This window comes from Lates calcarifer, linkage group LG6 (genome assembly GCF_001640805.2).
Source record: "Lates calcarifer isolate ASB-BC8 linkage group LG6, TLL_Latcal_v3, whole genome shotgun sequence".
Taxonomy (NCBI): Eukaryota; Metazoa; Chordata; class Actinopteri; family Centropomidae; genus Lates; species Lates calcarifer.
In genome coordinates, this window is record NC_066838.1 from 14865688 (window position 1) to 14889993 (window position 24306).

At 39.6% G+C, this 24306-nt stretch overlaps 1 protein-coding gene across 1 annotated transcript; it reads right to left on the reverse strand.

Annotated features, from left to right (window-relative positions):
• Positions 1-9419: 9419 nt before the first annotated feature.
• On the reverse strand, positions 9420-23990 carry kcna10a (potassium voltage-gated channel, shaker-related subfamily, member 10a). Its single transcript, XM_018668219.2, has 2 exons — positions 23706-23990; positions 9420-13281 (listed from the first exon to the last, which is right to left on the reverse strand). The coding sequence occupies exon 2, from the start codon at positions 13093-13095 to the stop codon at positions 11350-11352; it is 1746 nt and encodes a 581-aa protein (XP_018523735.1). The 5' UTR covers positions 13096-13281; positions 23706-23990; the 3' UTR covers positions 9420-11349.
• Between the last annotated feature and the right edge of the window lie 316 nt (positions 23991-24306).

Below are 24306 nucleotides of genomic sequence, written 5' to 3' on the forward strand. Positions count from 1 at the left end.
AAAAAGAAAAGTCATGAATCCCACCTTTATTTTCTTTGTGGAACAGACAAAAACACACGTGGATTGAGACAACTTTCAAGTTTGGCTGCGGGGGATAAAGTGTTCCTAATTTCATTTACACGAGAGGTGACAGCTAGTCCTATGATGTGCTCTTTGAACACTGCACTCTTTCACTGCCTTGTTCCCTTGAGTGCAAGCATCTGCTGCCTCACTATGACTGTACACTGATCCAATGTTAAGCCTGGGCTGTGTGTCCTTGTTTCCAGAAATGACTACAGGAAAAATCGAGCAATTCTTACGCAACTGTAATGTGTAGCACTCTGACACTTTTGCTTGTTAGGAGCAGAAAACACTGAGTTCCTCCTATGTAACAAGATCAAAGTGCTTTTGGAATCTTGTTTGTGACTTCGAAAGAATAAATGATGTGGCTCTAATTTGTCTCGTACAGTGTATATTTACTGTTGCTGTTGATGTTGGTATTAACTAGCAGCCTATAGCTGCTATTACTACTTTTAGACACCGTTAGCCATCAGTTATGGTAGTTAGTTGAGGGGAGGGTCCAAAGGAAAGGGCACTGTTTCTTTATAAAATTAAACATACAGTTCAACTCACCTCCTCCTAATTTTTCATACAAAGTGACTTTTTTTTTTTTTGTTCCTGTCCCTTATTATTTCCCATTTGCAATGGGTGATCTGATTTCAAAATGAAAACACACTCTTAACTCTCTCAATGATAACTGTTTCATTATATACCCACAAGATAGAGCATTGAGCAGTATGGAGCACAGTACAGCTATGGTGACTGGGAATTAAACATGTGCTGTGATATCAAAAAGTCTACCAGATCTCTCAGCCAAATCCCAGCCAAGGAGTACACATCAAACAAACTCCTCAAGCTGAAGAAATATTTCTGATGTGAAGTCCTCTATCAAAATTTGACTCCACTGTTTCAATAATCAATACTGTACCTGTACCAACTTTTAACACACTAGCTGCCATCCCCACTGTCTGCAGTATACGTTTCAGAAGAATAAAACATGTAAAATACTGAATTATAAAGCATTAAGAAGAGTTGATGATGATTAACAAGAACTAGAAATTCCTCCTTGGTTTTGAAAGATGTCTTTAAGGATTAAGGTCCTCAGGCAGAATTGAACCAGGGATGTTCCTGTTCACAGTTGGCATCTTTACCCTCAAACTACACCTCATACTTGCTTGATCAGCTAATCCACCTTTCACACTCCTGCCTTAATGGTAATATGTGTTGGCACAGAGCTGGGACAGACCATTTGATATCCGTGCTCTGTGTCCTTTTCATACAGATGGCCCGTTACCTGCGAAGAGATCCTCTTATATAATGAGTGTGGATGGATCATACGGATAACACACACATCTGCTGCCAGCCACTGATCCAGCCAGTCAGCCTTAGGCCAGCTGGCTTTTTAAAGACAGAGCGGAAACACAGTGTGGTGTCTGTACAACTGAAACACGTAGGGGTTTGTTTGCTCAGGATATGCAGAGAAAGAACACAGTGTATCAATAAAAAAAAGAAATCACAAGATAGTTTAACTGCCTCTCAGTTCCTCTCCTGTCCTCTTCTCTCCTCTCCTCCTGGACTATCAAAAACCATAAAAATTTGATTTGACTGACAAATGACTGACATGGCCAAAATTAGAGCACTGGCTGCTGTCTGTCTCTTTGGTGATGATACCTCTAAAAGTACATGACATTTTCACTAATCCACCCAGCAACAGGGTGAACAGAACAGAGTGTATTTAGGTGGTTTGATGGAACACAAACAGGTTCACATTTGTTTCTGGGTGTAATTTTTTATTTTCATAAAATAAAAAGGTGTGGGTTGCTTTATGTGTGCAGAGGAGAGACAGACAGGGATGTTAGCTGGTTCTACACTGATAGAGTATTGTCAGAGTGCTCCTGATCAATGATGAGAAGGAGCACCGAGGAGAAAAGAGAGTGGTCTTTGAGATGATGAAGAGGAGTAATGACCTTTATTGCCTCATGACATGCAGAAACTGTCTCCGTCTTTGGTCTCCTGCTATACTCTTTTTTTCTTCAAAATACACTCATGCACACTGTAAATATAACAGAATATCAGTTTAAGCAAAACAAACCACAATAAAAACTTGCTCCCTCATTAAGATTTTGTGTTTGTGTGTGTCTGTGTGTCGTTGTTTGCTTAAAAAATCCTGACAAACATAGAAGTCAGGTGGGGACACAGAGAGAGGAGTGTTGCTTATCTCTGAGTGAATCTAGTTCAACATGAGTACGAGAGAGAGGTTTTAAAAAATGGTACAAAGTGGCTTAGCAGCAAGACCTCAGGAACTTGGTCAGGCGTATATGACATCTGACACAGAGAAGACTTGACATTATACCACTCTCTGTGTAATTTCTCCCTAATGGTTAGGCCAGTTCCTGGTGTATGAGTGTGTATCTGTCTATGGGTGACACATAAAGCCCTCTGGATAAAAGCACTATATGAATGAATGCAGTTCATTTACTGCATTTTCATAAACTAATATGCAGAGGGGTAACAAATTACAGTAAAGCCTGAGTAAACTGGAAACATATAGAGGATACAGATGCTTCTCTGCAGGACATGATTCCACTGTCCAACCTCTGTCCAACCTATACCAAGGGGCCTTCTGGAGGCCCATGGTGATCTCTTACAAACACTCATTCTCTGTCACCCATCTTTGTGTAGAAAATATCTCATATGTCAAAAATGAGTGTGTGCTGGTCTACATACAGATGTCTGCTCCAGTATATGTGCGTCTGTATGCAAACCTGTGTTTGTGTATGTATGGCTGCTGATTTACACTTATGAAATGGTTTAAAGTATTAGAGATATGTACCGTTCATACTGTTTAAACCCTTACTTATAGTATTAGGTCAGTTTGTGTGTGTTTGCATTTATGCATTACTGTATGTCTAAGTGTGTTTGAGTGCGTGTGAGTATGTTTGTGTGGTATATTTATCAGTCGAAGTGTTACTCTTGTATGTCTTCTCCATCATCTGGCTGCAGAGGAGAAGCTTTTTTTTTTAACACTCACAGATAAGACTTCTTTTCAGAACACATGCAAATGAACTTTATTGTTTTGCCATAATTAATGTACAATGTCTTAAGGTTCACAAAAGTTCTCTTAAAATACCATGACTGATTTTAGTGATCAGCTGACTTTTCCTGTAGTGCTATGAACATACGACAATTTATTTATCACTGTTAATGAAAAAATACAGACATTCCCATCGGCCTCTGCTATACTTAGTGTTAAGTGCTAATTACCAAATGTTAGGGTTAGGGTTAACATGCTAAACTAAGATAGTGAGCATTACACTTGCTCTAATGTCAGTGTTATCATTGTGAGCCCTGCTAGAATGGCTGTGAACTCTTAGTCTTGTTTAAATTTCATGCCATCTCAACAAATTGTAAATAGGTATGTGAGACCTGAAAATTCTTCGCCTCAAGATGCCTTATGTGACCAACTATCACCCTGTGCTTGTTTGTCTGTCTTGAAGATGTGTAATCTCTGGGATCTGGAAGGGATGATTTAGATTAATTCTGTCCACTCAATCAACAGACCTCAACAGATGTTGTCAGGTTTCACTAGGGAGAACAACTTACATGTTTTAATGAATGAGACCTTGTGTGTGTGTGTGTGTGTGTGTGTGTGTGTGTGTGTGTGTGCGTGTGTGTTTGTGAGAGAGAGAGAGAGAGATCTCAGACTAACCCAGCAGGACCTGGTGATACAACTGACTAATAAACAGCAGCATATTGACAGTTTTTCGTCTCTAATCTTTTCTTCCTCCTCCTCCTTCGTCTTCCATATTTAGAACCCACTTGATTAGATGAAGAAAGAGTCTTACGATGCTGACGCCCAGCACTTCTATTCCTTCTATTCCTTGTAAAACAGACTGGCAGTGCTCCATTCTGACTGTTTTACTCTTAACCTCTTCACCTCTTCACCTCTCTCCTCTTTTAACATCTTATCACTTCATCTTATCGTCCCTTTAATTTAGAAGTTATTTCCTAGTGAGTTTCAGGGTGAATTCACTGATCATATGTGTTAATTACAAAATAAATCAAATAAATAAAAAATAAATAAGCAATTTAACCATTTTAAATCCACTGAATGTTATATATTATTAACCTTGGGGAAAAAAATCTGAAAAAAAAAAAAAGTTCATTGACACAGAGAATGAAAAGTGCAACACTGTCAAATTGGTTTTATAAATTAGGGCAAAACCTTTTTCAGGCTCATCATGGTTTTGTATTTCTCGAGCAGAGGCGACACCTCGTTGGAGAAAACTCCACAGATTCGTCATTGGAAGTCTGTTGTTTCACACTCTCATGTGAAATTTAAAGGACAAGAGTCTTAGATTACCACTTTACTACATCCCATGACTGGTTTCAATGAAACACAGTTCTGTTATGAGTTGGTCTCACAAGAGGATGTTTTAACCACCATTTCTGGTTTATTATCTCATGGCACCCTGTGCTCCACTCACACAGTTCATACTGTTCATACTGTTCATACAAACATTCATTCTCAGTACAGCCACAGCCTGGATTCTTGGCCTCAGATGATCCAGCAGAGCATTTGGGAGTTAAGGGCCTTGTTGAGGGATATGTCAGTGGTGGTAACATCAGTCACTTTCCCACACAAGACTTGGCCTTTCAGTAACAAGCCCATGTGGGAGACTTTGGGCATAACAAACTCTTCATTTAACCCTCTATTCAATTAACTTCTTATATTTTTCTTTCCAGAGAAAACATATGAGATTATTTTACATTTGTGGGGCATATTTGGCATTGTCATGCTGACCAAAACTGGGAAAATAATTACAATAATAATACTGTAAAATAAGCCAACTTGTTGTCATAGTAACACTGGCAAATTGCAATTTGTGTGATGAAGTTATAAAATGCGCATCCTTAGTACTTTCTGCTCTTCACACAAAATATAAGTAGTATAATAAGTATCTCTCTCTCTCTCACACACACTCTCTCTCACACACACAGAGTCTTGTCTCTATGGGCACATGTGTTCAGGGCACATTACATTGACTTACATTCATCTCCATTTCCTGGACTCAAACGTTAACCATAACCACTACTTCCTTAACCCTAACCCTAACTTTAACCTAAACCTAAATCTAAGTCTAAACCTTATCCTAACCTTAAAACATGTCTTCACCTCAAAATTTAATGATTTACATTAATGTTACATCAGCTTTAGGTCCCCACACCATGAGTGACACTTTGACCACACACACACACACACACACACACACACACACGATGATGCTCAGTGGAGGGAGGCCCCAGCCTAAACAGAAATAAACTACATGCCAATTCTTTCCTCTCTCTCTCTCTCCCCATCCTACGCCTGTTGTGGCCTCCTCTGTCTGTCTTCTCACTTGCTCCCCATATCTCTCACTCCGTTGTGGAACTTTCCATCAAAGCATCTCGTTAATGATGGAGCACTCTCATGCATCTTTAAGCACTTGACAGGGATCTTCCACAGTGCAGTTTCAGCTCCTTTGATCACACAAACTCACACACACGTACACTTTTTTTTTTTGAATAAGTCAACAATGTTTGCACTTCAGTGATAAAAAGGGAGAAAGTGCAGTAAAGAAAATGTACTCAGTCTGAACTGGATAGTGCAGGAAGGCACTATAACAAAAAGTAGAGCAATCTTATTTTGGCGCAAGTCTGCTTTTATATAATGTTTAAATGCGAGAAAGTGTACATTTTGTTTGGTTGTGTGTGTAGTACATGTGTTAGTGGGCCTTTGGGAGCCCAACAGTTTAATCACATGTCGTCTCAGCAGATTAACTTCAAACATATGCATGCAAATGATAACACTCCTACTGTCAGCTCCACAAACAGAATCAGTGTTGTTGCACCTGCACCCGTGTATGACAAACACTCACTTTGACTGCTGCTCTAAATCTCATTATGTGTTTAAATTCCAATGCCTTCCTATTTTATATATGTGCGTGTGGGAGTGCTGTGTGCATATATAGCACAGTGGGGGATACAGTGTATGCATGTATATTGATGTATCCCCTTGAGGTTAAGTAACAGACAAACTGTCCATCCAAAAAAAAAAAAAGAAAAAAAGTTTATGTTGCCTATGACATCTCTGAAACAAACAAGCTAATAAGACAAGATTATTGACTGATTATACATCAAAGATTATATTATTGTCCTGAGTCGGGTTCTGCTCGAGGTTTCTGCCTCTTAAAAGGAAGTTTTTCCTTGCCACTGTCGCCTAGTGCTTACTCATGGTGGGATTTGTTGGGTCTCTCTCTGTAAATACCTATTTTAAAGAGTACGATCTAGACCTGCTCTATATGAAAAGTGCCTTGAGATGACTTTTGTTGTGATATGGCGCTATATAAATAAAACTGAATTGAACTGAATTGATAGATGATTGATAAGTATAGGATTACTTTGGGGTAGGATTACAGTTTTATGGTGAAATCAGTAGAGATCTTTCTGTCCCTATAAAAAGTAAGATAAAGTATAACATTTTTTGGTTTACCCAAAATATTTTTTTGTGAAGTTGTAAATCTTAGATAGAATTCCTTTTATCATGCATTATTTAATTGCAACAAATATTGAAATTAATCTGGAGGTATCTATTATTAAGTTGGGTAATCCCTTATTACATTACCAATTACAATTTTGATGAGGTATCTCGTGACTGTAATGGAATACAATTTTAGTGACCTGCCTGACCTTGTCTAGGATGCAGCTGGATTCACTGGCTGTAGTTAAAACCTCACAGTGCCATGTGAATATGGGACACACACACACACACACACAGAGAGAGACACATGCACATGCAAATTCTAGATAAATCACGAGAAAGAGAGACTAGGATTAATATCAAAAGCTGTTTTAGTCCTGGCTGGTATGACGGATGGTATTTGGATTTGCCATTTTGAATGGGTATGTCCTTTTCAAATTTGAGTTTGAACCCATGGATATAACAAGGCTCAACAATGTTTTTACTCAGAGTACAGCTGTTATTGTCAGCTTAGAAGCCTGGACCATGATCACAGTCAAAGGTCCTGTCTTGAACAAGGTGTTGTCTAAATCTGTTAAGTTGTATTAGAAAATTGGTTTAACAGTAAGAGCTGAATAAGTCCTTGAGCAAGCAATCCAGCTGTATCAATTTAAATGACAAGCATAAAAATAATGCGTTGTGGTGGGAATAAAGGATCACATCTTGTGTATAGATGATGTGAGTGATATGAGGAGAGGGCAGGAGATTTCTGGAAAAGCAGTCAGAGGAAAACTCTAGGTGCTTAAGTGGCGTTTTGGGTGAGATAAAAGTTGTTTCTCTCGTGCTGCCCACCAGACTGTAACAATATTGGGGAAACTAGTATCAAAAGGAGCCTGGAAAAGTTTTTCTACAGAAAGGACAAAAGTTTCTCCCATTTTACTGAGAGAGAACCCGAGAACAAGATAGGCTTCTTCATATTTTGAATTTGACTGACATGTTTGCTAAATGAGCACCACCAGTTTTTCTTTTCTTCCCAGGAAAAAAATCTGTCAGACTCTGACTCTTATTGCTTCAAATATTTAAAAACTGCCTAAAGGATAAATCTTCTGAAGTACTTTTCAGATGTGTTATATTGATGCTATGCATGTGTGAACATACAGATTTATGTGTGTAGCAGGTGTCCATTTCACTTGTACCCTATTTCCGCACCCGACTGTAACCTATCTATGCGGTTGACAGTCCTTTACCAGAGACCAGGTAGCGTGTGAACTCCTAGATCTCGTCTCCTCCCAAGCGTCATTCATCCCTCCTTTCTCTCTTTTCATCGGCAGCTCCATTTTCACTCTTTGTCCTTGAATGTCCCTCATTTCCTACGGTCATAATCTGGGTCATACACCCATTCATCGTTTAGGGTTCCGGTTATATCGGGTTGGAGGAAATGCAACCAGTTTTACTACAGCAGTTGGTAAACACTTTGTCAAATAAACTCAGCAGCTCTCCTCAGCAGCAGTCTGAGAGTCTGAAATGTTGGAAACACAGTGTTTGCGTTTTTGTTCCCAACTCTGCATAATAACACAACAGTTGTGATGTGATGCAGAAAAAAATTCAGCACTAAAGTTGCCTGTGAGTACATCTTAATCTGCATTGCTAATTAGACATTTCTACAAATCAAAAGTTGTTAATATTGTAAAAACCCTGTAAGTCTAATCTACTGGTTAATTTTCATCTTCTGCATGAACGAGGTCAGACTTACCACCACGTCTGATATCTCAATAATGTGGTCTTTCTACATTTAAGTCTCTCAGGGCTACAAATGTTATCTGAATTTCCTGCACAGAAATTCATTGTAACAGCAACTCACTAAATAACATCCTGAATTGTATATTATTGTTAATGTATTGTACAACAGATTTTTTCAGTGGTTGTGTGACATATTGTAGATTTACCCATAATTTAGAATCATTTCCTCTCCATGACGTTGCATGTAGACTTTAATATCTCAAAATAGAGCTTAGTAAGTTGATTGATTTATGAATTATCAATATGAATATGTATTTGCAACAAGCAGTATTCATATCACCAGCGGTATCAACAACAGAAAAAGACCCCTGCTGTTATTGGACACCATCTTATTACTTCTGATTACTATTCCTTGAATATTGTATCAGAAACATCTTCTGCTTAGCCAACCTTATATGAATATGCATGACATTTTTTTTCCATTGTTATTTGGTATGAAGAAATTAGACTCACTTTTTACACCGTAAGGAGCCTGTTGCTTTTCACACTGCATCACACTTGAAGGAAGCAAAGGATCACGTTAGTGATATTTATTACACTTTAAATATAATGGGGAAATTATAATATTATTATTAAGTAAACCATGCTTCAAGTATTTACTGGATACATACGTTTAACTTTCTGGAGTCTTCTTGGCGCGAGACAAGGTGTTGAGGTGAGTCCAGAGAGAAGGATATCAGGTGAAGCTAGCTGGCATTAGTAGCTCAAAGGCTACTCCATGTCATCCAGAGACCGGCATCCTGTTGTTGTCTGGAAGACCTCCAGTGATTCGGTTGCTGCACTTGCCTTGTTGATGTGACCTCTATCTTTGTGTGTGCGTGTGTGTTTGTGCTGCACTAACATTACAGTGAAAGCAGAGACAGGTTACTGAAAGTAATGACGAAATCTTATATAACATGAGGGATTTTCTTCCCTGAAGGGGGACACTGATTGAGATAAGGAGAAAATACAAGAACCCTAACTGCGTCTCTCTCTCTCTCTCTTTCTCTGTCTGTCTCTCACACGCACATCTGTATATGCACACACAAACACATACCCTCATATGAACACATCAGAGCATTTAAAACACAAGAAGGCATGATTTAAAATCCCAGAATATATTGCATCTACATAGCAGTAAATCATATACTGAAATGTTGTCATACATACAAATACAAATACAGTGTAATGGTCTTGTTGGTGTAACAAACTCTCACTTCACTGCTGCAGCCATGATGATGCAGGTAATCACTTCAGGCCAATTGTTATGTAACTGTGACCTTACAGACAAGGGACTGATTATATCATAAAAACTGACATACTGTATAATCACTATAATCATCATTATCGCCTTGAAACTCATAAAATCTTAATTTGATCATATGCTCATCCAGAAATTGAGACATTACACAAGTCTAATGCAATTTTGAGATATTATTCCTGGATCTGGATTAACACATAATTTACTTTCCAAGTTTTCTTTTATAATCAGAAAAACATGGATCATGGGACATTTTGGCCTAATGTCCCTTGGCCTTGTAAAAGTTCCCTTTATTCCCTGTATTAAACAATTATCTTTGGCTTCTTCCTTCTCTCTTTCACTTTCTGTGTTTTTCTCATAATCCTTTAATCATGGTGTAACTGAAAGGTTTACTTCCTCAATTAACGATCATGACGTTCATTGCATGAAATCAAAATTTTTGAAAGATAATATCAACCTCCAGTCAATTTCTCTATTAGACAGCATTTTGGAAAATAACTCTCACAAACAAATGCTAGCATGGAGAAAGGTTACAACTTCTACATTTTCAAACAGGCTGAACTCAAAAATATGGAGCATATATGCATGATGAACACAGGTATTACTGTAAGATTATGTATGGCAATTTCAACAGTTTCTCAGTTACACAGTTTAAGGCACTCCATTATAATACATAGTGTGGAGTCAGTTAGACTGCTAGTCATAGTGGAGGATCATTACCCACGCTACTTATTGAAGAAAATGAATAAATACAACAGAATTGTGATACATTTTAAATAAATAAATACAGCAGGGCTATAATCTAGAAACTAGACACACATTACACATTCATGACGCTTATAGGAAGGTTGTGTTTGGGATTTTTTGTCTTTTTTTCTAACTAAACTTGGTCTTATCTGTGTAGTATTGGCCATCATTCCCATCAGTTATGAGTTCATCTGAAGACTGCAGCAGCATCTACTGGGCGCCACAGAACATATGCCTCAAGCAACATTTTTGAAGATGAGAAATAAAAAGCATCACCCAAATTGTCCAGTATAAATCTCACCCCCTTTATTGCCTTGGTTAACTTGTACCGATTGTGTGCTGCACACACACACACACACACACACACACACACACGATGGGTTGCTCACTTACATAACCTGTAACACATCATAAAAATCTGTTGATTGTCAGCTATTCCAGCAGGTATTCCAGCAGCAGAAAGGTCATCCCTAGAAGCTGAACCAATCACATAAACATTTTGGCTTGCGGCATTCAGCCTTTCTCTTTACCTTTGCTGTCCTTGTGGCCGAAATCTCAACAGTCAAGCTGTTGTGCAAAATGTTATAAGCATTAGGATTAATGGCCAAGACAATGAAAATAAGACCATATCTATAAGAACAACTTTAAACATACGTACTGCTGAATTTCGACAATGAAAGATTTTTTTCAGCTTCTATGCAACTAAAAGAAGAGTCCTAACACAAGGTAAACTTGAAATATGTTGACATACAATCCTGAATATGACTATAGTGAATTTGTCCACCTGACTGTTATTTAAATGTTTAAATGCGTCATTTTCATAATAGACACTAAAGAGGTAAGTACGGTATGTCCTGTATATCATTCTAAAACATATCTTTCAGTGGGTACAAACAAGATATCTCATTTGACCATTCTTTGAGAGAAATCGTAACAGTTAATTTCCTCCATATTATCTTCTTTAATATTTCTCTTCTGCTTTGTGGCAAAGTCTCTCCATCTCCTTAATATTGTCCTTCTACAGTTATTTCATTTTGTCACTCTGCCAGATGCCATTGGCTTTATTGAGTGACATGCTGCTACCCTGTTTGGTGCCTGTCTCAGCCTTCATGGCTTGCTCAACAGCATCTGCCAAGGGCAACTTGTCCTCTGCTTCAGTCTCTCTATGGTAGAAGTAGTTGAAGTTGGAAACAATAACAGGAACAGGCAGAGCAATGGTCAGCACACCTGCAATTGCACACAAGGTGCCAACCATCTTACCCCCCATGGTAATGGGACACATGTCCCCATACCCTACAGTGGTCATGGTAACCACAGCCCACCAGAAGCCATCGGGTATGCTGACAAACTGTGTGTTAGGCTCGTCTACCTCGGCAAAGTAGATAGCACTGGAGAAGAGAATGACGCCAATGAAGAGAAAGAAGATGAGCAAGCCAAGTTCGCGCATGCTGGCCTTCAGAGTCTGTCCTAGGATCTGCAGCCCCTTGGAGTGACGTGAGAGTTTGAATATACGAAACACCCTGACAAGGCGGATGATACGCAGAATGGCCAGAGACATGTTCTGTCCTGAGCTCTCCTCTGGCGTTGTGACCAATTCTGTAACCACAGTAACAAAATAGGGGATGATGGATATAATGTCAATGATGTTCATGAGGTTGTGGAAAAATTCCTTTTTGCTGGGACAGACCAAAAATCGCACACACAGCTCAAAGAAGAACCAAGCAATGCAGGCTGTCTCTGTGATGAAGAAGGGATCAGAGAAAGTCGTGGGCTTTACACCAGGTGGAGCCACAGAAGTGTAACCTCTGGACTGGTTGAAAGGTTGTATAGCTGTGGGCACGATTGGGTCAGAGTCATCTCTGAATTCTGGAAGAGTTTCCATGCAGAATATAATGATGGATATGACAATAACAAAAACAGACACCAGTGCTACACCCCGGGCTGCATTGGAGCTCTCTGGGTACTCAAACAGCAGCCAGAATTGCCTGTACATGTCATTATTAGGCAGAGGGATCTCAACATCCTTTATAAATCCTTCATCTTCTCTGAACTGCTCCATGGCCTCGTTTCCAAGCTCATAGAACACAATTTCATCTGCAAACACATCAAGGGGAACATTAGCTGGTCGTCTGATCTTACCCCCTGACTGGTAGTAATACAAGATCCCATCAAAGCTGGGTCGGTTGCGATCGAAGAAGTACTCGTTCCTCATTGGATCAAAGTAGTCCATCCTCTTCAAAGGGTCTCCTAGCAGTGTCTCAGGAAACTGGTCCAGCGTTTTGAGCTGTGTCTCAAAACGAAGACCAGCAATGTTGATGATGACCTTCTGGTCGCCATCATCCAGCCCTCGTTTATCTACAAACAGATCCTCGCAGCACTCCTTAGCAAGCCGGCTGAAGATTGTCTCACTCTCCTTAGTGCCCTCACTGTTTAGTAGCAGTTTCCAGTTGGAGATCATGCTGGCACAGCTACTGCGCCCCTGCCTGCTTGGAGTTGGCATCGTTGGGGACTGGGGTACTCCCAGTGTCTGTGTCTGCGGAATGGGTGAAGATGAAGTTGATTCCCAAATGCAGGAGGGCACGGGACTGTGGTGGGAGGGTGGAGAGGAGAGTTGAGGGGCTCGCAGGAGGTAGTTGCTGGATGGGCTGTTGTGCTCTGGGGGCAGGTCCACCGTGAGAGCTGTGGTCTCATCAGCATAGGTGTCCACCTCATCCTCAAGGCTGCCGTCAAGTTCATCCAGGCTCTCAAAGTCTACCAGGGCCACCTCCATGGCTGCAGTTCAGCCAGTGCAAGGCCTTGGGACCCCAGGATACGACAATCTCACACACACGCACAGATGGAGATGGGAGGCTCAGTCACCGGATTCTGCAGCAGAGCACCAGAGTATCCAAATCTTCAGCAGCACTAGTAACAGGACAAACTAACAGCCTCCTTTATCTGTTTTCCCCTCTAACACCTGTACATTGAGAGACAGAGAGAGAAAGTCAGAGTGTTTCTGTCAATGGTTAAGGTTTTGTTTTGTGTTAATTGTCATCAGGTGACAAGAACATGACGTCTGAAAGCACATGTTCTATCATGACTCCTTGTTTCTAAGATACCCATCCCTCTGGAAACCAGCAGCGCCAGAAAGACGAGTGAGAGAGGGACATGCAGAAATGAGGGAGGCGGGCGAGGCAGCTAGAAAATAGGAAGACAGACAGAAGAGATTACACAGTAACAGCAGCAGGAGCAGATTAGACTCTTTTAGAAAGAAAGATGTAGTAGTAGAGTCCTTGATACTTCTTTCCACTGTTATTGTGGAGGCACTGTGATGAGTCATGTAACTGTGAAAAGGGAGAACAACAAACATTAAAGAAAACAGTAACTATTATTTGGATGAAAGTGTAGCTAATGGAGGGCTTGTTTTTTAAATGTTAAAATATCTCAGACCATTCAAATCACTGTGTCCAGTTCTTGGCATAAACAAATTATGAAACATGACCTCATTTCGACTTATTAATAAGTTCATACATTCACATACAAATCCTGTAGTGACCCTAATGGAGACAGTAGGAGTAGAGGATAGTACAGGGTAACTGGGGCTGCGCATATATTAGTGCATAATTAACCGGCTGTGCTGTGATAGCATGGGCCCAACTCCCTCCAGACATCAGGGCTCACTTGTAAAGTGTACTGTGCCCCTTAATTTCCTCAAGCCTTGAAAATCCACCCTATTCCTGTTTTGCTGTTTATTTCTGCATTTAAACGAAGCCAAACTTTTCATCAGCATAAAGATCACATTAAATAGTAAACTGGTCTGTAAGGCGTGTGTGCGTTAGTGTGTGTGTGCGCATTTGTCTGAGTGTGCATCTGTGCGTGCAGTCTGCAGTGTGTGCAGTCTGCTTATACTGTACATGTGTGTATGTGTGTGACCCAGTGCTGACGCCTGCAGATGTTTAATTAAAGACTCCAGAGATGAGTCACCACCTAAAACCAATGCCAGTGATACCAATCCTGCTGGGAGAGAGAGAAAGAGAGAGGGAGAGAGAGAGAGAGAGATGGAAAGAGATGGGCTGGCTGAGTGAATAAGGAGGATGACATGAAAATTGTTGGGAAGACGGATGTGGGCGGAAGTGCTGGGTGGGATGAGGATGGAATGCAAAAGAAGGAAAGTGACAGTGAGAGAGAATGGGAGTTGATAGGTGGGTGGATGGATAGACAGGATGATGAGAGAGCAGCTTTGACAAGGAAAGAGGGAGTGGTTTATCAAAAGCAGAAGAAACAGATGACGATGAGGGGCTAAGAAAAACAAAAGCTTTGATCAATTGTGCACATGGAAAGAAAGTTCATTCAAAATTGGTAAATATGTCTAATGTGAACGAGTTGGAAACAAAAATGGCCAGCTTTAATGTAGCCACACAAAAAGTACAATGATCAATCAAATCAAGCCCTTCACTCCAATCCTCTTTAGCCACATGACTGGAGTGATGTAATCTGACCCTTTGAGCAACCAGAACTTTCTCATGATCTTAAAATAGAAGCTGCAAACCAGCGTCCACCGATAAAACACCTGCTCTTAGATCAATACCTGGATAGTAGCCAATGACATTGTTCTGCTTGACCAATCCCTAATGTTTTTTCAATAACTCAATAGGGCTTGATGCAACAGAACTGAAAGCTGCATGACTGCTCTGACCCTCCAAAAATAAAAAGTTCCAAAAACAGATTGAAATGGTTGCACTGATTCAGCTATTTACCTTTAATTACAGATGTGCCCAGGATCTGTTGAGATTGATATGTTTAGGTTAAGAGTCCTGTCTCTCTTGAAAATAGAGTGAAATCTAACCTAAGAGAAGTGAAGTGTGGTCTTTGGCATTTTAATTTCAAAAGCTCCTTATGTTAAAGGAAGAGAAGAGGTAATGGGAATAACAGTGTAAACTACCCAAATAGGCTAACAGATAGAGGTACAAAGAGCAACACACACCTTACCTTACTTAGCAAGAAGTCTATAGACCATGTGCGTGCAATATGCTGCAAAAAGAGAAAAAAAAAAAAAAAAAACAGGAGAGGGAGAAAACAGTGCTCCACAAGTTCTGCCACTGCTGCAGCTTTCTGCTACCTCTCCCAATTGGGATCAGAACAACTAATCTACCACAGACTACACTGGGTAACCTTATGCTAGAGTAGAAACTAGAGCTGCGGGCACACATGCACAAACACATGCAAACAGGCATGCACACAGGCCACAGTAAGACAAAGAAGAACAATGGAAAACAGTATGATGCTGAAGACTGTTTATTTTGTACACAAGTGTGTGTGTGTGTGTGTGTGTGTGTGTGTGTGTGTGTGTGTGTGTGTGTGTGTGCGAGCGAGCGAGCGAGCGCATGCGCATCTTGTAATTTGTGACATAAGCAATCTCACAGTGATCTGGGTGATGTACTCAAGGCCTTCTAGACTGGAACGGTGCGATTAGATACTAAGATCTCTCCATGCTTGACTCACTCACCCTACATACACACACACACACACACACATAGACAGAGGCCGTATCCATATCTGATTTACTTACAGTATCACTGTAAATAATTGATGTTTAACAACTTCATTAACGTGTTCAACACATCAGCGACAGAAAGAATGATGAAAGAGTGACATGAGCAGAGGAACCAAAGCTCCCCTCCTCACTCCACACAGCCTTTTCCCCCTTTCACTTTCAACACAGCCAAGCTTCTATATTATCACTTCCTTTAACCCTTTCTTTAGCTGTTAGCTCTGTCTAAGCTGTACACCTTGAGAACATGCATTTTTAATGCTGCCCAGTCTAAATTACTGTCTAACATCTTCCATCATTAGAACAGAAGGGAAAAAAGGAGGAAATTTGATCTCTTAAGGGGCCTGCAGGTATTTTTTTCAGCCCCAGAGATTATAAATGATCTTATGGCAAATTCCACACAGTGACACTCAGGCATACCCGGACATACCTTCCTGTCCTCACATTGTAAAACATATTTGTACACGCAGGCATGTAACGAAGCTGCCACTCCACTCTCATAATTCCATGAGTATGTGTGAACAGCTACTGTTGAGAGTCTTGTCAGCGCTGTTTAACCAACATGTCTTGTTCGATTTCACTTTATCTGAGATGGATGAAATCTTGTTTTATGCCCCACAATTTGACTTGTGAATTAAAAGTACCCATGCAGGAATATAAAGTAGGGATTTTTGTTTTTCAGTGTGTCATTAGAACAACCTGTTTGAAGCACTTTTCAAATCATGCTAAAGTGATTCATTATCAGTTCCTTCTGGTAACAGAACTTTGCTATTCTCTACTTAAACTTCAAACCTCTGCTTAGACCTCTGATCATGTACTGTATACTGCATCAACATATGTTAATGAAGGACAGCAAATGTGTTGCATACTTCCAAATGGTCAAGCAGAAATAATACAAAATAAACTAAATTAAGATGAAAACAAAGTAATCAGTGTAGGGATGACAGATATAGATAGAAAACCCATGATAAAATTAATCTAGATTCCATGACTTATGCATACTGTGCATTTGTTCATGAATCACAAGATTCATGTTGGCAAACATAGTAGTTTTAATCTAGATTGTATATGTAGCAGACTAAGTAGATGGATGCTTAAATACCAAAACACAAACTCTTCCAACTGTAATGTGATTAAAACTAATATGCATTTTAACATTCAAGCACAATATACTCAATTATACTTTTGTCTGCATCCTGGAATGTGAGATTGCTCTTTTGACTTTAATTAATGACAACTTTTAAAAAAGGTTCTGTGCTAAAGTCTGGCATTAGGGTGTTTTAATGCATTAGTGGGCAAGAAATTAATTTGGGGGTTTATGAGGCTTACAGCTCAAAGAAATGACAAAAAATGAAAAATGAATAAATAATAAACAGATATCTAACTATGTAATTGTATATGAGTCTACATGCAGTTATTCTATAATACATGCATACATGCATGGAAAAAGACTTTGCCAGACACCAGCAGCTGTGCAGTGCGCAGCAGTGAGGACAAAATGCTTCTGAGGAGGCAGTGTGACCTTGACTCGTGGTGGGACAGCGTGAAACAGGGGTGTCATATGGGGCCCACGCCAACCCATCGTGCTCAGACTATTCTTGCCATGCTATTAATACACAGGGAGTCATGATGGGAGAAACCGATGTGATGCTCTAATGCATATATACAAACACAGGAAGTGAAAAAAATGCATATGTGGGACAACATGGGAATCCGCATCGGAAATATGGTATTACATGTTGTGCTGAGCAACTGTACATTTAAGCTACCCCCCCCGTGACTTTACAACATGTGTGTAAACATGAACAGATGTTCAGGCAGATCTAGCTTAACTACAAGCCCACGCTTTGCTGGCTGGTCAACAAGAAATGCATGAATACATAAAATATTAACTTAGACATCAATCACTGTTTGCATTTGGTAACAATTAACCCTGTTTGTTCTGATTAAATCAACAGAGGATTTGCTGTATGAACCAATGCAACACAACATGTGTCAAGCACATGCAGTGTTTCAGCACAACAATTTAAACTAGTTTAGACAAAGTGCCACAGAGTAAAAGCAGTCCCTAGTAATTCACATTACTGTCTAGCAAAGTAGCGTAGCATGTAGACACACGTTCATGCAAATAAACGCACAACTGTGCACATGGAAAAGATACAGACAGACAGAAACACAGTATCTCTCTCCAGCTGAGCTGAAATAAGTCACATTTATGATTGCCCCTCCAGTAAGACACAACACATTATGTCCATTTCATGTTTTGACAGGTGGGAAACTAGACTGTTGACTTCAGATCTTTTAAGGTATAAAAGGCTTGTAAAACTCCAGAGATCAAGCTTGAGATAAATACAATGTATTACAGCCATTATGTCTCCCAAAACTTCAGCTCTGACTTTAGCTGGAAGGGTGTTATGGGGTTTTTTGTATGCTTTTGTCTTTGTGAGCGTTTGTGTGTCTATCCCGAGTAATTCCACTCAGGCTTGAGGCTTCATTAAAGTTTAAAGCGATCTTTTGCCTCCAGCTGATACTGGTACATATTCCACATTTTACTTTAAGTGATTTTCAGGTCTGCTTTTGTCACAGCAGATCACATGATTCAAGTCAGTCATTCAGAAACATATAAATTTGACTCTTATTTTTCAAGTTCTTTGATGTTTTACTGTTTTCATTACTTGTACCCATTTCATTTACCCTTTCCATTCTCTTATACATTATATACTGATGTACTACAGTGTACTGTGGTATATGGTTCCACACTATATACTAAATCTATGCTAAACTATATGCTCTAGAAACTAAACACTATGCAGATTCACTTACAGTTGCCTCTGCTGCAGTTGTTTTAATTGTCCCACCCTCCCACTTAATACTAGCCTAAAATGATCTTTACACAGTTCACAGACAGTTCACTTTTCTCATCACAAACTGAACTCCAATTCCACCATACTTTAATGAATAATATTCATTATCACAAGAATAAATCTGCAGTGTGCCAGATGTTTGCAGCTGAGCACAGTTGGTGTGTCTGTTAAGTGCGTTCACACAAAAGACTACCAGAGGAGAAACTCTCACTTCGAGGCACAGTAAATACAGTATGGTTGACCTTGTGTGCTGGGCCTTTTGTTATGCTCCTGTGATGTGGTGGTAGTGGGGTGGGTGGGGGGGTCTGTGGCAGTGTGAGGGCATTGGTTGGTAGAGCTGGTATTTTTGGACCAGAGTTTTGACCCTATTAAGCAGATTAATGTGGGCTGGGCAGCTCAGTGCCATAAGCCGAAGGATCTCTTCTGTCAGATCAACACAGATACTAGCAAGCCATCAGAGATAGGCACACAAACACACACACACACACATAGACAGACACACACATAGAGAAACATACTTCCTGAGTCATATATTTCTTGAATCAATCAGAATGGACAGAACAATCAAAATGTTGGTATCAGTGTGTGGAAACTAAACTATATTTAAATCTTGGTTAAGGTTAAGAAACTGAAGCCACTTAGATTAGTAGATTAATGGATATTTTGGTATTGAAAAAAAGATTAACTGTTTTCAGTTTTTCAGTTTAAATGCTGATCATTCTCTGGCTGTGAGTATTTGACTCTTTTCTTTGTCATATATGAGCACGAACTAAATATATTTGGTATTTGGATTGTTGGTCAAATAAAACAAGGTATTTGAATACGGTTTTATATTTTTCACTATTTTCTGACATTTTAAAGACAAAACAGGTAATTGATAAATCTTATTTGAATTAATCAATAATGAAAATAACTGTTGGTTGCACCTTCAGTGATGCCAAAAAAAAAAAAATCCTTCCCTGTGGTCATGGTAAATGTTTTCACTGAGTGTAAACTGATAATATAGATGTTGTTTATGAACATAAGTCATTGATGACAATGGTCTTTTTCTCCATTTCCATCATGAATTCCAACTGTTCATGGAGAAATCATACATTTACAAGCACACACACCAGCAAACAAACCTCTGCACACAAAGCCAGTCATTTCTATTCAGTACAAATGAGCCTTCTATACACATTTTCAAACAGTATTACAGATGGCAATTGAGAGTATATTTTTAATTATCAAACATCTATTATCCGAATAACAGATTTTCAGAATATCAGAACTCTATCCCTCTCTCTTGAGCTTTTAAATCACTTACTAAAATATGAATTATAAATGCACAATTTGGTAATGCAGTTCTCATAACCAGAGCCAAACGCTGCTTCTCATTAATGGAGCTAAAAATAGACACAAAATGGACCCTCAATGTACTTCAGTCTGTGGCAGTTATATGAGGTGACACTACACTGTATGTTTTTATCATATGAGTGTGAGCACACGTGTGTGTGCTTCAGCGTCCTGAAAATGGGCGTGTGCTCTTTTGCCTTCCCTCTCAATTACTAATGATAAAGCTGCTATGTGAGATAAGTGAGCAAAGATAAAACACACAGACATAATAAGTTTTTAGCTGGGATATTTTCACGCTATTATTTTGGGATTGTTACAGAGTTACATTTTATCACAAATACTCCAGTATTATAACTCATAAATTACATTTAACTTGCCCATTCATGGACCCTTGCCTCCCTGCATCAATTTAATTCCCAAATACTGTTGCTGGGGGACAGCTGTGAGTGTAAATGTGAGAATGATGTGAACATCAATTGGCTGTCTTGTACTGTGTGTCTTGGTGTGTTGGCACTGATTAAAGATTATTGCAGGAGAAACTTTAGCTTGATTACTACCAACAGCTCAGCCCTGCCCATTGTGAATCAATACTGTAAACATTCACAATTCCAGGAGTGCATTTTGTATATAATATAGAAAATGTCTGAATATTATTGTTGCTCATATTACTCATCCTTATTCCATATATCTGTCTGGAGCAGATTTGTTGCCTACATGCAGTCTCCGCGAGGCGTTCACAAGATGTAAGCTGCTGATGCTGACATGGGTGTGTCTGCAGGCTTCAGGCCAAGTCCCAGTGCACAGCAGCTGGGACCAAAAATCCTCCCTTGGCCTTTTGACAAGACAGGCACACACACACACACACACACACACACACATACACAAAAACAGCAAGAACACGAGCACGAGCAAAGTACAGCCAAAATCAACTCCTAATAAATTTAAAACTTCCTGTGGAGCATCTAAAATTAGCACGTAGCGCACACACAGCATACTGAAAAAACTGGAGGCAAATCCACAGCTTAACCAGCAGTTATAGACTCCGTTCTCAATCACAGGAATAAATCAACAGATTAAGATGACTTTGGGCTATTTTATTGTGATCTATGTGTCAATCAAATGCATTATGAAACTATACTGTACTGTTACTGGACCTGCCTCTCAATTAGTACTAAGTAGAAGTTAACATAAGTGTATAATATTGCCATTTGATTGAATCAGACACATAGCCTACTGCCTATGTTTTAGTTTTAAAAAAACAAAACAAAAACAAATATACATAATATGTCGGAGTATGCTCCTCATTATATCTTACTTAAGACAAAAACTGAATGTTGCTATTTGGTGCGTCTGGGTTTAAAAAGCAGATGAGCCAGCTCTTGCTGCTTTGACAGGACATCTTCAATTACTGGCACAGAGTTTGACAAAAAGGTTGATGTGCCAGCATCTGGATGAAGCTGTTGCACATTCAACCATTATCAAGCATAGCTACAGTATACATAAATGTACATGGTACAGCTCTTTTTTCATGATATATGTCAGGTCATACATTGAAATCTTGCCTTCAAATCGAATTATTTTTCTATTGACAGTGACCAAAAAACTAACCCACTCTTATCAGATGAGACATTTTTTTTTACAAAATTCTTTTTGGTGATTGAAAGTACGTGACATCAGTGTTTTGACAAAAAAGCAGCACAAAAATCTCTCTCTGATGCTTAATATCCAAAATTGTTCTTACTTTGGCAGAAAATGTGGTGTTCATACAGGAATCCATCACTCACAGTAAAAACCAGATTGAGAAAGTACATTTTCAGGGTCTTTAAGGAGTCATGTTGTCCTTGGCCTAATGAGATAATGATTCTCTTAATTTTTGAAAACAAGTGTAACTGGACAGAGGACGTGTTATTATCTCTCCCCATTGAGAGAATTTTGTCTTTGAGATAAAAGTACTTGTTGCACTGAAAGGTGCTGTCTGTTGTCGAACTTTGTCTTAAGCCCCAGCAGCTAAGAATAACAGAACAACTCTAAACCATGTGAGTAGTTCTCTGAAGTCTACGTGATGCCTGTTCCACAAGCAAATGTCACACTGTGTCCCTATCTGCCTAACTCACAAATTTCCTTTTGAACGTTCATATAAATATCTCCTCATGTTCTTTAACATCTTCGCATCTTAACTGTTGCACATTATTACAGGTTATGTGCTCATGAAGCACAGCCAAAATGGTTAAATATCATCATTTCATTTTTACACACAAACACACACACACTCATCCACTGCCTACCCAGGTCACCATCCTCTGCCAAACCCCCACCCGCCCGATCCAACCTGGCATTCCTCTTCCACAGTGGGGGATTAAGCCTGTCTCATTTACAGAAATATGACGTTATTTTTTCAGAAGCCTTTTTTTGTATGCCAGATCCAGACGGGTAAAATATGGCCATCTGGTCTGACTCTCTATTACATATCACTAATCTCAAGTGGCATACAAACAAGCAACACGCACACACACACACACACACACACACACACAGATGCCAAAATACACCATGCATATTGAGTGAATCTCCACATCTGCTTAGAAAATAACCATATGACTACTTTTTTGATCCCTAAACACATCTTCTCTCTCAGTAACAGCTTACTAACTTGGACAGACTGATAGTAACAAGTCTGCTAATATATGTATACAAGCTTATGAAAATGTAACCTCTGATGTGGTCTTAACTTATACAATAGGCTTTGGTTGGTGGTTATCACAAAGATTGTTAACAAAAATAAACCATATTTTAAGAAAAACTACCAAACTACAAACAAACACTTTTGGCTTCAGGAAGATTCCTAAATCCCTAAAATCATCTCTGCTCCACCCAGTGCATTATACAGGTTGTTAATGGACTACAAAATGGGGTGTGTGTTAATGTCATGACAGATGGGTGGAGGGTGGAGAGTCTTGAGGGGTTCTGGGAAAATGAGGGAGTGGGTGAAACAGTTATTTATTCAAAGAAATCTCAGTTAAGGGCAATATAATGGGCAGAGCTCTTCACCTGAGGATTTCCATTGTACACATTTAAAAAAAAACATTCTTTTGCAACAACTCAACCTACGTATTACTTTGCAGAACAAAATCTCACATGAAACACGTACTGTATGATATATTGTTATTATACCTGTTTATATCTATAATAATGTTGGCCTGTTTCAAGAATGCTGAGGTGCTGGGCTGATTCAATCCTGAACATCTATGAAAACAACTGAGATGGAAAAGGGGAAAAAAAGTGGCATCATAGGACATGATGCTCTAGAAAAAGTACTGAAGTAAGTGAGCTGTGATTTGGGCAATAAAGGACTTACATGTTTAAACAAATGTTTTTTCAGCAACTCCAACCTTTATAGGCCACACTTAAATTAGTAAGGAAAAATATAAGAATTTGCCTTGGTGGGATCCTTATTCTCATTTATATAGAGTCGAAAAAAGTTGAAAGAAAGAAAAAAGACGCTGTGATTTCTCTGTTGCTCAAACGGGAGTAGCGCGACTGTGCAACAGCTGGTTGAATTGAAAATAACAACGAAGAAAAAAAAAACATGGCGAGCGATCACACAGCAACCTGTAGCACTTGTTGTAACAGACAGAGAGTAAAGTGGCCTACCTTCGGTGCCGCCACGATCCTATAAAAGACGTCCGGGCGTTCTCGGTGAAAGTTTAGCGCTCCGGGCCGTGCCGGAGGCATGGTTAGTGTGCACTGGATCGACTGACCGCGTCCCCGGGCTGACCGCTCCAACAGCAGGCGCGGCGGAGGTGCCCCGGCCAATCGCCCTGGGGCCAGATGTGAGAGTGATATAACAACAACATGATTACGTTTAATTTGGCCAATTCCCCGCTTTTAAAATCCCTGTTTTTCTTCGTCCTCCAACCCAAAGCTGTGTCTCTTTATTTCGAGGGGAGGCGAGAGAGAGAGAGAGAGAGAGAGAGAGAGAGAGAGAGAGAGAGAGAAACTAAGGAGATTAAAAAAGGGTTGTTTCCTAACCTCTGCCAAGCTGCCTCATGCTCTCTTGACCACCATCAGTCATGATAACTTTATCATCTTTCTCATTTTCAATCACAGTTTTCAAGTCTGTCTCAAAACGATGCTGACATATGGACATTGACAGTGTTATTGATCTGTTTATGTTACTCTTGTCCATGTTGGCTTTGAACAGATCCTTTCCTTGAGTGATTCCAATTGTTACAGCTGTATGCTCCTCTCCATT

What these genes read in the sequence shown, in the direction of transcription:
- kcna10a (XM_018668219.2), bottom strand. Translation starts at nt 13,095, where the DNA reads ATGGAGGTGGCCCTGGTAGACTTTGAGAGCCTGGATGAACTTGACGGC.